Here is a 14,011-nt window from a genome sequence, read left to right as displayed (position 1 = left end):
TTAAAGAAATCCCAATCCCTCAGAGCCACACGCTCCAGGGATTTAAACCTGGTCATCACAATGAAAAAAAACATGTTGGAGGGATAGGTCCCTGACCCAGAGACTCTCCTTACTCTGGAATAGACTGCCCATACATGTCAAGCTGAGCACCTCTTTGGCCCTCTTCAAAAGGAACCTTGACAATTGGATAGGGAATATGAAATTCACCCCGGGGATCACGTCAGTTGCCCTGCTAGACTGGGGACCAGGGAAGTAAATATTCTGGGAAGAAATAGCCAAGGAATTGTTATGGCTAGGCTTGTATAGGCCCTAGGGCCAATAGCCTAGTACTAACCTATGAACCTGTAATAACCCAAAGATTATTTTCATCCCAAAACCAAACTCGGATACCTCAAACCCAAACAACTGTAGACCAATAGCCCTCATTAATATTGATATTAAAATATTTTTAACAATATTAGCCAAAAGAATTTAAAAAATACTTCCCTCTATAATATCCACAGAGCAATTAGGCTTCATGAGTCATAGACAAGTTTGGGACAACACACTCACCACTGATTCCTTAATTCATCTCTTAGCAAAGGACAGATGCCCTAGATATGCCTTGTCAGTTGACGCATCCAAAGCCTTCAATAGAGTAAATCTAAACTTTCTTCTTAAATTACTACAACAGTTCAGTATACCGCAGGAATATATAAATATGGTTAAGATACCGCAAGTATATATAAATATGGTTAAGACCCTATATAGTAATGCAACTACAACACTTTATATTAACAAAAAACAATCAAAACCAATTAAAATTATTAACGGGACAAGACAAGGATGTCCCCTCTCCTCATATTTATTTAATATATATATGGAAGCCCTATTACTACAAATAAACCAAAGAACTTATAACCACTTCATGCAAATATCCAAAGCCCAAATAAAATATACAGCATTTGATGACGATTTGAACATATACTTTGAATTATAAAATGCTGATGTAAAGAAAATCCTGGACTCTTTGCTACTTTCTCCAAGGTGTCGAACTATGAAATAAACCCAAATAAGTCAATAATTTTCCCACTAAACCCCCTTTCTCACAAGGAGCTCTACTTTCCAGAGACAAAAATTAAAGTAAACTATTCTTTAAAATACCTGGGTATCCTATTTAATCACTGTCAAATGGGCATGTTAAGAAACAGCCTCTATAGAACATGGTCAACTATTACAAATGATATTAACAGGTGGAAACACTTAAAACTATCCCCTTTAAAGCCACTATTGTTAAAATGATTATTCTCCCAAAAATTCTGTTCCAGTTAAATGCTATTATTATTAATATACCAAATAAATTCTTCAACAATTTGAAAACACAACTTGCAAAATATATATGGCATCCAAAAAACACTAGAATAAGCTACTGTAAATTAGCATTACCAAAAGAAAAATGGGGGCTCGGACTACCCGACTTCAAAATATACTTTGAGATTACAAGTGCCAGTCGTATTATCCAAATAAATTATGTACCATCTAGTAGAGAATGGCACCCACTGTGGATTAAACTGTACTATCAACATATAACCTCAACAAACATTACCCTAAAGCTATCCCTTATATTAACCAAAAGATCTTTAAGCCACTTAAACTCAATCCAGTAATCAAAAACAAAATATTAATATTCCAGAACGTAATAGCATCCCTGCAGCTCAAAGATACTCTTACTCTCCTACAACCAATCCACCACAGCCCAAATCTAAAACTAAGTAACTGCATGTTGGATCTAGATCAATATCCCTTAATAAAAAACTGTACTGTTTGGGATTTCTACCAATTAAAAAAACTTACAATGGAATCCATCCAAAATAATTTGGGTGTAACCAAAAATATAATATAATTATTAAACAAATACTTCTCCTAGTCAAGTCAATAACCTCAAATATAAAAACAAAAGAACAAGATATCAATATATCTCAACTGATCCACAAATTGCTACTACTCAAGTTCAAAATGCTATCAAACACCAACAGGTTAATAATAAAAATCAAACATCAAAACTCGCTTCTATACTCAAAGTTCTGGGAGGAAAAAAAAAAACACATTACCCAGAATCAAAAAACAACAGCAATAGAGCACACCATGAAACTAACCCCATTCAGAAAATTAATTTATACACAAATCATGATAAATAATAATGCTTATCATACTCCTTAAAACAAGATAAATTGTACACACTCACCGTGTTGCCCATTCTGCCCTACAATGGTAGCAGACACCTTGTATATCTTCTGGAGCTGCAAATAGGTATTTAAATTGTGGTGTTTGATAAAGTCTAAACTGGAGAAAAAAGGCTATACAAAATCAGCTTTGTCATGGGAAACTGCAATACTACATATAATTCCAGAAAGCATTACTTATATGAATAAACACATCTTAATTACACTGTGTGCTCTATTGAAATTTTATATAGCAAAAAATTGGTTGGGCAGATCTAAAGTCATATGGGAAGAATTTAAAACTATATCTACGAAATACATCTTAGCAAGTAATTTAATTACTAAAAGCCAAAAGAAATATACATACAATCAGAATTTTTGCAAAATACTAGAGATCTTAGCATAAAATTACATAAATTACTTTTAAAAAGCATGAAGGCCTCAAAGCAGTATATTATGGCCCAAGAGTTAATTAATTTACCCGTAGCTCACAAATTCTCCCTTGTAATAATCTAGAGTAGAGTTAATGGTAATATAGGATGAAATCAAAGTGTAAATAGTGTAATTAGTTACAGTTTACCTGTATTAGGTTCATATATTTATTTTTATTTATTTAACATTTGTTGACCGGGAAAGTCCGACTAGGTTCCACAGATCCTGTTTTCAGTGGAGGCCCGGGGAGAAATGTTCCAGACGCATGTCTTTAGAAAGATATGTATATCTGTTAGTGTATTACTAACTTTGAACCCAACAAAGGGTATATTAACAAAGCTTTGTTCTCACAAAGTACTAAGCAAAGTAATTATCGCATACTATGCATGTTTTTTTTTTTTTACAACAGCTGTACTCTTTACAGTTATATAATGTTATTTTGTATACACTGGTATGTTGGTCAAATGTTATCTAATGTTGAATCATAGCTTTATGACTTATGTTTTTCATTGTAAATAAGGAAAATAAACATATTAGAAAAAAATAATGGGAGGACAAAGGGACAAAATCAGGGACAGATGTTTAAATGTTACTCTTATAAATTTAGAAATTTGCTTGAATAACGGATTTTGCATTTGAGTGCATTTTCTGCAGGATATGAAATCTGAAACTTAAATATCTGTCAGTACTTAGTGACTACAGTCAGTAAGTTGCCAGAAAACCACAAATTTTAAAAGGAACAGAACAAAAATGTGAGTCACAAATTCTGGACATTCTGCAAAATTCTGGGTAGTTGAGAATTAGGGTCAGGAATGTACGCAGGAAGATTACTGGGGAGACCACATTTTCCATTGGCCAACTACAAATAGCAGAGAGCACAATATCAAACCTTTGCGTGGGAAATTTGACTTTCTACAACTTCAGAAAAAATAAACAGTCACAGGTTTTACTGACTGAGGTATGGCACCCTGAAACTAAGGAAAGGTTTTGTCTTGAAGTTAATGAAATTAGATGTTTAAGACGGTTCACTACATATGATCGAAAGTTCATATGACTGAAGCCCATTTGAGAGACCAAACCCATATGACCAAAAACTCATTTGACTGAAAAATAGTACTGGCAGTCTGTAGAGCACTGTAAGGCAAGTAAAAGGTATATGCCCTGCTCCCCACTGTAGTGTGACCCTGGCGTTAGAATATATTGTTGGGGGGTGGTGGCAAAGCACCCCACCTAGTTTGATCAGATATTTTGTGGTTTGATTTGATATTGTTTAGTGAAACTGAACATTGTGGGGGGGCTGCACCCCCCCCCACACACACACACCCTAACAATATATTCTAACTCCAGGATCGCACTACAGTGGGGAACAGGGCATATACTTGCCAGTGCTGTTTTTCGGTCAAATGAGTTTTCGGTCATATGGGTTTTCAGTCAAATGAAGTTTTCGTCATTTGGTCTCAGTCAGATGGACTTTGGTCATATGAACTTTCAGTCATATGTAGTGAACCCACTTGAGAATGTGTTGGCTTCCATATCATGACCAGAAAGTTGCAGTTGCAGAAATGTTTTTTTCTCTGTACCAAGGAATAAATACTTGGAATAACAACTACCACCAGAATGGACTCACTGTAGTTAGGACTCCATACGATTAATATTAATTTTTTCAAATTTTTGATATAGACATTGGATACAACATGAAATAACATTGATTCTTCCACCATATATATGCAGTTTAAAATTGCATTCTCACTATTTGTTATTATCTTGCAGGTTTTGTTTCATCACCAGTACCCAGAGGTATCTTGTGTGGGCCGCTGTCTGGGGAATAATGGCAAGGTTTTTGGTTTCTGCGTAGCGTAAGTATTGGTTCACATATTTCAGTAAAGCAAATAGCATGTGGTTTGGCTGCATCTGAAGTAACACGTGTTGACTTCAAACAACATTGCTGATTAGTGTCAAATGTGCTTTTTTACCAGGCTGAGGCCATACATTGCTGAATTCCAGGCTAAAGTTCTAAGTCAGTGGTTGTAACAGTGGGTTTGAAATCCATGTATATCAGAATAAAAAGGTGCTACAGAGTAAGCCCTTCACTATAGCAGCAAAATAATTCATAAGAACAGATCCCATGGTGGTAGAGGAATTTTAGGGAAAAAATATGTGGTCACTTCCCAAGAACACAACCCCTCACAGTGGTCATGTTTAAGGATAAGTTGTTGACCAACAGAAACCAGCTTAAGTATTTCTCAAGTATTGATAAACATTAAAGCATTTATTTCAACAAAGATTCGGATTTCATTTTAAAATAAATCTGATTGATTCTGAGAAAGCTGAAAGTAGGTGGAAGAGTGAACTCTAGTCTATACAATGGTAAAAAGTAAGTCACCTTGCAAGTACCCTGAAATTGGTACCTTTGCTATAAATCTTACTGTAGCTGTAGGAACATTCCCTTGTAATGTGCAGTGACAAATATGTGCATGTTTTAAGCTAGACCTTTGTTGTGAGAGCACAGGCAGTAATATCAATTTAACAGTGGAAAGCTTTATATGGCTGTGTTCATCAGTATTCAGATGCACTACAGGACTGGTGAGAAAGTGTTCTGCTGTAAAATCTAAAGGTTACCTATTAGACAGTTTGACAAATCTTATATTGTTGAATATACATACTGATGACGTCAGTGTAAATTTTGAATGATAAGGTACCATAAAATGCATTACAAATATATATTTAACTGTATATTTGTCTTTGCAGGGGGCTGCACTTCCTGTACGCATCACCCCCACAGAATAAAAAGTAATATGTTGACTGTCTGGAAAGCCAAGTATTCCCTATACCTCAGATTTAGTTTTACCTTGGAAATTATGCATTTAAATATGGGGTGACAGGAGTATAGTCCCTGAGGGGAAACAAGTCATTTAGACTCCAGTTTTTATACATTTGTTTCCAGAAACATAAACTATGAACAACTAACACACTGGAAATGCATGACTGCATGCACACTTCCACTATATTATTATGCAGGTGATGAAAATTCTACATTTATGTAGTTTCAAACTGGTTATGTGCAAGCTAGTGTAACTGTTTTCAGTTTAAATGTTACTAGGAGATGTATTTCCACTGCAGAGCTCCGTTGCACTGTATTGGCTGTCTACCTCTAATATAAATTTTGTAGTTCAACACAAAGAAATGTCACAAATCTTTGCATTTAGAGCACTTCTTTGTGTGCATTATTGGTAGTATTTATTAGTATGTCTGGTAGCTGAGTAAGAGGAACAGTCTTCCAGTAATTATCTGTAGTACAGAAAACACATTATCAATGCTTTATAGGTTACTTCAACTGAAGTGTTTGTATGTGACTTTCTGTGTTTCACTGTAGAGTAGTCAGTTAAAAGGTGGTCACACAATGTTCAAATTATAACGGTTTAATATACATTCTGGGTCAATTACTGTCCTGTTAATGAATTGCTGTCAAAATATACTACTGAACACAGGATCTGTGTATCTTGCTGAATTTTATGAATACTAGAACTGTCTCTGTTTTAGCGATCATCTTGTATATCCTTAGTGGAGCTGGTGAAACTATGTTTCTGTGAGCTTCAAGATTATTATGACATTGTGTTGAGTTATCCTTTGTGTATTTGAACACCGTCAGCTGTATACTTCATAGAACTGAATCGGTGTAAGAGAATACGTATAACAGTAGCTAGTCACTATAGCAACAGCATGGTGGTTTACAACCCATGCTTATGACAACTACTGCACTGTTACAGGCAGGGTAGGGATTTAAACAGTCTTTGCTTGTCTTAGATAGTCTTTCTGCAGTGGTGCTTGCTCATGACCAAGGGTTGTAAACTGACACATTATAGTAAGCACATGTTGTTCATTCTTTCATTCATTCAGTCTCTGATCCCAGCTCTGTTATGTCCAGGGTCCATAGACCAAATGCCTATTCTGGCAAATATACGTAAGACAGAAAACCAGTCTTGGAGTAGATGCCAATATATTACAAGACACACATGCATGCACACACACACTGTCTGTCTCCCCCCCCCCCCCCTCTCTGTTTCTCATGCACATACTGCATGCACACCTACAGGCAATTTATAGGCTCACCAGTTTACCTAACTTAGTACACAGTATTTTTTATTTATTTATGATGTAAGAACACAGTAGAACAAATGTTATTTATGTATTTATTTCTGTATATGTTTTTTCTTTTTTGTTTGCCTGTCTGTTTGCCTGTCTGTTTGCCTGTCTGTTTGCCTGTCTGTTTGCCTGTCTGTTTGTTTGTTAAACAGGAATCTATGATTTGCAATAACACATTTTCAGAAGAGGTCCAGGGAGAAAAGCTCCACATAAAATGTAATACAAATAGATTAAACAGTAATAAAAAAATGCAAACAAAACACTCAGCAAAAGAGATACCTACACAGAGAGACAAAAATAAGCTAGAGGATTAAACAAATTCAAAGTTATTTTCAAAATATGAAGTAGAAATGATGCTTATAGTGGAAACATTAGAAATTGTAACATTTTCAGTTATTAGTCAAAATAATAAACTGTTAAAAAATAGTACCTGCTATACGAAAAGTGGAAACTTGATTCAAAATAATAAATGTATCTGCAAATTTAAAAAAATGATGTTCTGATAAATGCAGCCAAGTCAGATAATGCAGTAGTGACAGATATCATTCTGTGCACAATAACTTGAGTAGATAGCTATTATACAGTTAGTACAGTAGAGTTGAGTGATGAAATGAAAACAAATTGTATACAGTATTAAAGAAAATTAATGAATGCTTTAGTAGTGCAGATGTAGGCAGATCCGGGATCTTCATGTAGCACAAAAAGAGAGAGCAGATGAAGTAGGAGAGGCTCTAGAATTGTTCTAGTTTAAATGATCCCGTTAAAATTAGGCAATCACTTGGATCTGAAATGATTGTAAAGAGCTTTTATAATGGTGGCTTAAAGGAGTGGCTGTCACTCTAAGAAAAGGATATTGTTGCTCCATTGTTTTGTTAAAGAATTTGAAGAGATAGTATCTAACTTGATTGTTTGATAGTGGGTCAAAGTGAGGGGTGAGTTTACAGAGTGAAAATTATGGGATGAAATGTAACTTTTAATAAGTGATTTAAGGACTGGACATTTGTTTGCATTATGTAGAATTAAGTTTGCAGTTTTCAGTGGCATTATGGCTAAACTGATGACAATGCATGTTACTATTGTGCAGTCTTGGAATCACTGTATGTATTATTGGGGTTATGAGGGTGAAGCCCTATAAGTACATGAAAACAGGAGAATACAGTAGGTTTCAGTGTATTTGAGAAGTTGTATGACAGCAGTGTATTTGAAACATTAGTGTGACATTTGGAGCAGGAATATGATGACTGTTAACTGCTGTGCGTACACAGAATAGTAGATCTTGTAATGCCTGTCGTCTCACTTTTTTGTGGGGTACAGTGTAATGTTGGGTGTATGTAGTTTTCATTTAGAGGGAGAGGTGTTTTCATTAATTTGGTTTAATGTGATGCCAGTACATTGTTACATTATATGAAATAAGTTTTAATTATGAAGCATTTTTAAGGGAATGATTGTGGAGCATTAAGTGGAGGGAGTACCAGAGTATGTTGGAGGAACGTAGGCTTACAAATTGGCTGAATTGTAGGTTGAAGCCCTTACACTATAATTAATTGCAGGGTCCAGCTTTTCAGTATTTGACATTCTTCTGGATCATACCACTGTGACGTAGTGAGTTATTTTGGGAAAATCCACTACAGTATTTGGAACAGAATACTGCTTTCTCCACTTATAGCAAGAAAGTGAACACAGATATAATGTTAAAACTGCAAGAAAAACCCAGCCAAGCTATAGTTTTCACTGTGTGATACCTTAAACCTCCTGCAGTGGTAGCCCATGGGATATATATATATATATATATATATATATATATATATATATATGCATACACACAAATGACCCCTTAAGGATATCAAGTGTTTATGTTACATAGTTTCTGAATGTCCATGACTTTTTTACTTTGTCTTTATGGTTGTATTCAAGCCAATAAAGCCAGACCCCACTAGCTGTGAACATGTATGTTTTGACTTTTTTATTGAACTTGTCAGCACAGCATAAGTGGATAGTTTGGCTATACTTAAGAAACACAGGGTCTTTAAACACAAGCTGATGCCCATAAATGATTAAGGTGCCTGCAAAATATCCCAACTAACATTCAAACCAAAGACTAAAAAGGTCTGAAAGACAAACCATTCAATAAAAACTGCAAGAACCTACCTATGAACTTATGAAGAAGGACCCTGTGTTTCTGAAGTATAGCAAAACTATCCACTTGTGCAGTGATGACGAGGTTGATAAGGCCAAAACATGCACGTCCACAGCTAGTGGCGTTTGGCTTTGTTGGCCTGAATATAACCATAAAGACTTAAAATTTAAAAAAAAAATTCATGCACATTCAGAAGCAATGTAGCTGAAACCCTTGATGTCTTTAAGGGGTCATTTCCATATATCCCATGTGCCTCCAGTGCAGGAGGATTAAGGAATCACACAGTGAAACCTCTAGCTTGGCTGAGTTTTTCTTGCAGTTTTTACTGAATGGTTTGTCAGTGTGACCTTTTTACCCTTTGGTTTGCAGATATAATGCTATTTCTCAGCATTATGAAGGAGTGATGTACTCCCAGTGGGGTAGCTGGTATACAACGAGTAAGAACTCACACTAGTAGCACAATATAAGCACCGTTCCCTACACTATACCTTGTACAGCTTCTTACCTTACCACACGGCACATCATTTTATTCTAAAAACTTAAATATTTACACTTATGAAGTGTAACACTCTGATATGCAACATGCTTGAACCATATTCATTCCAATGTGCTCTTCTTATAAACAGCAGGAAAAGCAGGAGGTACAGAATGTACAACAAATAATATCAGACTGTTTTGTAAGTAGCTGTGAAATGTAGCACTGCATTTGGAATAGAGTTCTGATTTGCATTTTCCAATACCAGAAGAAAGCCAACAGCCACTTACACGAAGTTCTTATGTTTCCACTGCTAAAAATGTATTAATCTGTAAGCCAAAAGCCAGGACTGCAGCTTTAATTACAGTTAAAATGGAAGCAGTATACCAGTTGTCTTAATATTAAATTTTCGTACCTCAGTATCTTATTTTTGTTATTCCTGACTCAGGGTAATCCCTTCTTTTAGACAGTCACAACATGCACAATTAGAATACAGATGGTAGTAAGGGAGTGTGTAGTTTTGGGGTGTTACTGTAGATCGGTATTAGTTTAACAATTGCTTGTCCTTCACCAGAGAATTTGTATACTGTCAACAATGTACATATTGTGAACTAAATTCTGTTTTATAAAGTACTATTATTGCTGTATGCTTTATGACTGTATGTGGAGCTTTTCTCCCCGGGCCTCCGTTGAAAACGGGCTTCTGGCTCAGTCAGACACAACCCGGTTAACAAATGTAATAAATAATAAATAAATAATTGTAGCTGTGTTTGACTGCAACTTGTGCAGAAGTCCAGTAGCAGAACTAGTTTACAGACATGAGCAGGAGGTGCTGAGAATTGCATTACTTATTGTAGGTTTGTTGTGGTAGCCATTTCAAATTTTAGTATGTATCCTACTATAAAATACTGGCTTATCAAAATAACTTTTGCAGGCCTTTCACTGGTCTGCTGTAATTATTTTCTTATTTATTTGCATTCCTGCCTGGACATACAGGATACCCTGACATGGGAAAAACAGTAAAGGAGCAAGCTATTAAGATGCTGCCGGATAAGACCTTTGGGGTTCATGCTGCATAATGGCCCAGATTTTGTGCTGTATTAATTTTGAGCTGAAACTGTAGTCAGACATGTCTTATTGCTTTTAGTTTCTGATGTAAAAAACATAGTAGACAACACAAACTCCAAATGACAAAAACAGCAGCTTCAACAACAGCAGTTCAGTTACAAAAGCCGACTCACAGTTTATCCAGGAATTTATTCAATAAAACACACGAAAGGTGTAGTCACATAAAAATCCAAAAGGTATAAACAGTATTCCAAGCGCTTTCATCTCTGGTGAATCAGAGACTTTTTCAAGGAAATTAGAAAACTGTTACTGAGCTCAGTTTAAACAAACAGATCCACCCCAATTAACATTGAACCAATAGAATAAAACCATCTAATGAATATTCATAAAGTTCATAAATATTCAACACAGTACAATTCAACCACAGAACCCATGTCATGATAAAAAACACTAAAATGTACAGTAAATAACACACCAGTCCCCAAAAATCATGCCCTTGTCAAAATAGTATAGGTAAAAATGCTATTAATAAACATATACAATTGTACATATAAATACATGTAAAAATGTATATCAATTAATTTATCTATTTAATGCTTTTAACTACAAGAAACAGGCTAAGGATAGAGCATCACTGATACCTGGCCAGTTTATCGTATTAGTTTTAATCTGCCATAATGCCCCTTGTTTCTCCAGCTGTTGGGTCCAGGAGCCACCCCTTGGGTCTATGTCTAAAGCATCAATTATTGTAAATTTAAAATCATGCCCCTCATACTCCTTACAGTGTTTAGCAAGAGCATTCGTCTCTTTGCCTAACCTAATGTCCCTTAAATGCTCATATGTCCTACATCTTAATCTCCTTTCTGTTTTCTCGATGTAGAAAGCGGGACAAACCATTCATAGGGCACAGTATACTGTAAGTACTGCTGATTACAGCAATAAACTACAGAAAGTAGACCATTACGTACTGAAAATTAAGAAAGTATAATTAGAGAACTCGTACTGTAAAGAATGTTTGAAAACTAAGATTGTACCAAAGGGTCTATGAATGTGGAGATTTCCACCTGGTTTAACTGCTAACTCGCCCTTGCATAAGGAATTGATAAACATGTTTGATAGACATGGAGTTGAGTATATGGACACTGTGGTTAAACACAATGAGACTTTGTTAACTGGTTTAATTAATGACGCTACTGAACTGGATAAGGTAATTACAGGGGATAGAGCTCATTTGGACAATTTATTTGATTATAATAAAGTTTTTAAATCAATTGAGCACCAAATTAACATTATTAAAAACAGAAAAAATAAGAAAGCTTGAAAGGGATAGGGGTCAATACAATGAGAATAAAGCATACCCCGAATCCCCAAGGTCACAGAATTGGGTGGCACCGAATGAATTTAATGATGGCAATGATGGTTATGATGAACCAGATAAGAATACCTTTTTAGAAGAGCAACAATTTCCTCCATTGAGGAGGTCCAAACTCCTCCAACAGAGATACAACAGGGAACCCCCAGGTCGAGGGGCCCACACTATGAACAGGGGTCAAGGGGGGTACACTGTGAATCGAAGGGAGAATTGGAGAGAGGGTTACTGGGGCAGGAGATAATTGATGACGGTGAATTAAAGGCCTGTGTTATTGTTAAGAATAAAACTGGTGATTTTAATGTTTAACTTTTCCTCCCTGGATGTGGATGTAACAAAATGTGACCTGTTATCTAGGGTATGACATTTGTACCAGAAAAGAATTTTGATTTATCAAACACGTTGATTGACTTGAAACACTATGTAAGAAAGTTGAATTTTAACATTTTGTTTAACTCTGATGAATATGTAAGCAATCCCCTGCACATTTCCAGTACTTATAAACCATCTATCTCTACAAATATTTGAAAAGTTATGTGAAATTGATATAAGGAATTTAAGAAATGATGGTCGCATTACTAATTTAAGTATTAATGAAATAGAATGCCTCAGTAATCTGAGATCTAATGTTGATATTAGAATTATTAAAACGGATAAAGGGGGTGGGGCAGTCATAATGGACAAGGTGGATTCTAATTGGAGAATGATGGATGTCTTATTGGGAGATGCTTATGTGAAGAGCTCTTTGAATGACTTGAATGTTTCATATAAGAAGATGTGTAATGTCTTAAATTACTTATTTATTGAAGGTTCTATTACAATTGATGAATTCAATTTTTTATCTACCTCGTATCCAAAAATACCATGTATGTTTGGTTTGCCAAAAATTCACAAGTATATATTTGATCCCCCCATGAGGCCAGTTGTTGATGGTCGTGGGTCTATAACATATCCGTTGGCCAAATTCTTGGATATCAGGTTGAAATCACTTTTAACGACAACAAATAATTTACATAAATTCCTGGGACTTTCTTGAAAGAATCAACAAGTTGGACTATGTTGATTCAGACACTTTTTATTACCATGGATGTCAAAGACCTATACACAGTGATACCCCATGAGCTTGGTCTTGAATGGTTTTGTGAATTTTTATGTGAAAAGGGTGTCCCTCAACCTAGGGTTAACATATATGAACAATTGTTGGAGGTGGTATTGATGAATAAGTTTATATTTTTTAACAATGAATACTTTCTCCAGAAAAATGGGGTTACTGAACTCAGTTTATTATGAATACTGTAGAATGTACATCCGTTTTTGGATGACATTTTTAATTTCTGGGTGGGTCCCCGTGATAAGATTACAGAATTTTTAGATTGTATGAACAACTCGACACAATTTCTACATTTTACTTGTAGTTTCGATGATAATGAAATAGCATATTTGGATGTTAAACTAGTTAAGAATAGGTAGAGGGAGGTTTTTCAATCAGAAATATTTCATAAAAAACATATTCAAATAGTTTCCTTCACTTTCATAGTGGTCATCCTTATAAGCAAAAGAAGGGGGTGGTAAAAGGTCAGCTAGTTAGGGCTACCTGAATGGTTACCTCTTTTGATGCATTTTTAAATGAATGTGAACTGTTTTTGAGAAGGGGTTATCCTAACTCACTTGTAAATGAGGTCTTTATTGAGGTTTTGAATAAGAGGGAGAAAGGTTATTTCAAGGATATCCTTAATCAGGATGTGGATGAAACTTGTTTGATCACTATACCCAATGCTAATAAGGAGAACAATAGGACCATAGGAGTAACTTATGGAGATTTGACTTGTGTTATGACCTATTATGGGCCCAATGAAATAGTCATTGAAGCAAATGCTGATGACACAGATGACTCAAACTTGGTCATTGTCGACCAGAATGGAACTGAAAGGGCCGTAGGAGTAACACAGTCGAGATCAGCTCTAGTTACGACCTAGAATAGGTCCAGTAAATTAATTATGGATATTTTATATAAGAATTGGGTATTTATTGCATCCTGTAACGACATTCGACACTGGATGGGTGAGAGACTGAATGTTATATATAGAAGGGGTAGGATGCTTAAAAATGTCCTTGAATCTTGTAAGAGGGGACTATGACTGGTTACATGAGGAAATGTAGGGCTTGTTCATCTTGCGCACATATTC

The 14,011-nt window shown here is 35.4% G+C and overlaps 1 protein-coding gene across 2 annotated transcripts in view; it reads left to right on the top strand.

Moving 5' to 3' along the window:
• LOC122812915 overlaps window positions 1-14,011 on the top strand; it is a 739,345-nt gene that overhangs the window by 614,167 nt on the left and 111,167 nt on the right. For both annotated transcript variants that reach the window (XM_044084968.1, XM_044084969.1), the window contains exon 14: window positions 4,404-4,489. In XM_044084968.1, the coding sequence (XP_043940903.1) occupies window positions 4,404-4,489 (86 nt within the window). The remainder of the gene's footprint in view (window positions 1-4,403; window positions 4,490-14,011) is intronic.

The sequence above is a fragment of the Protopterus annectens genome, chromosome 10.part0 (genome assembly GCF_019279795.1).
Source record: "Protopterus annectens isolate FY-2018-M chromosome 10.part0, PAN1.0, whole genome shotgun sequence".
NCBI lineage: Eukaryota > Metazoa > Chordata > Ceratodontiformes > Protopteridae > Protopterus > Protopterus annectens.
Note: the sequence above shows the minus strand (reverse complement) of the source record. Positions and strands in the feature narration are given on the sequence as shown.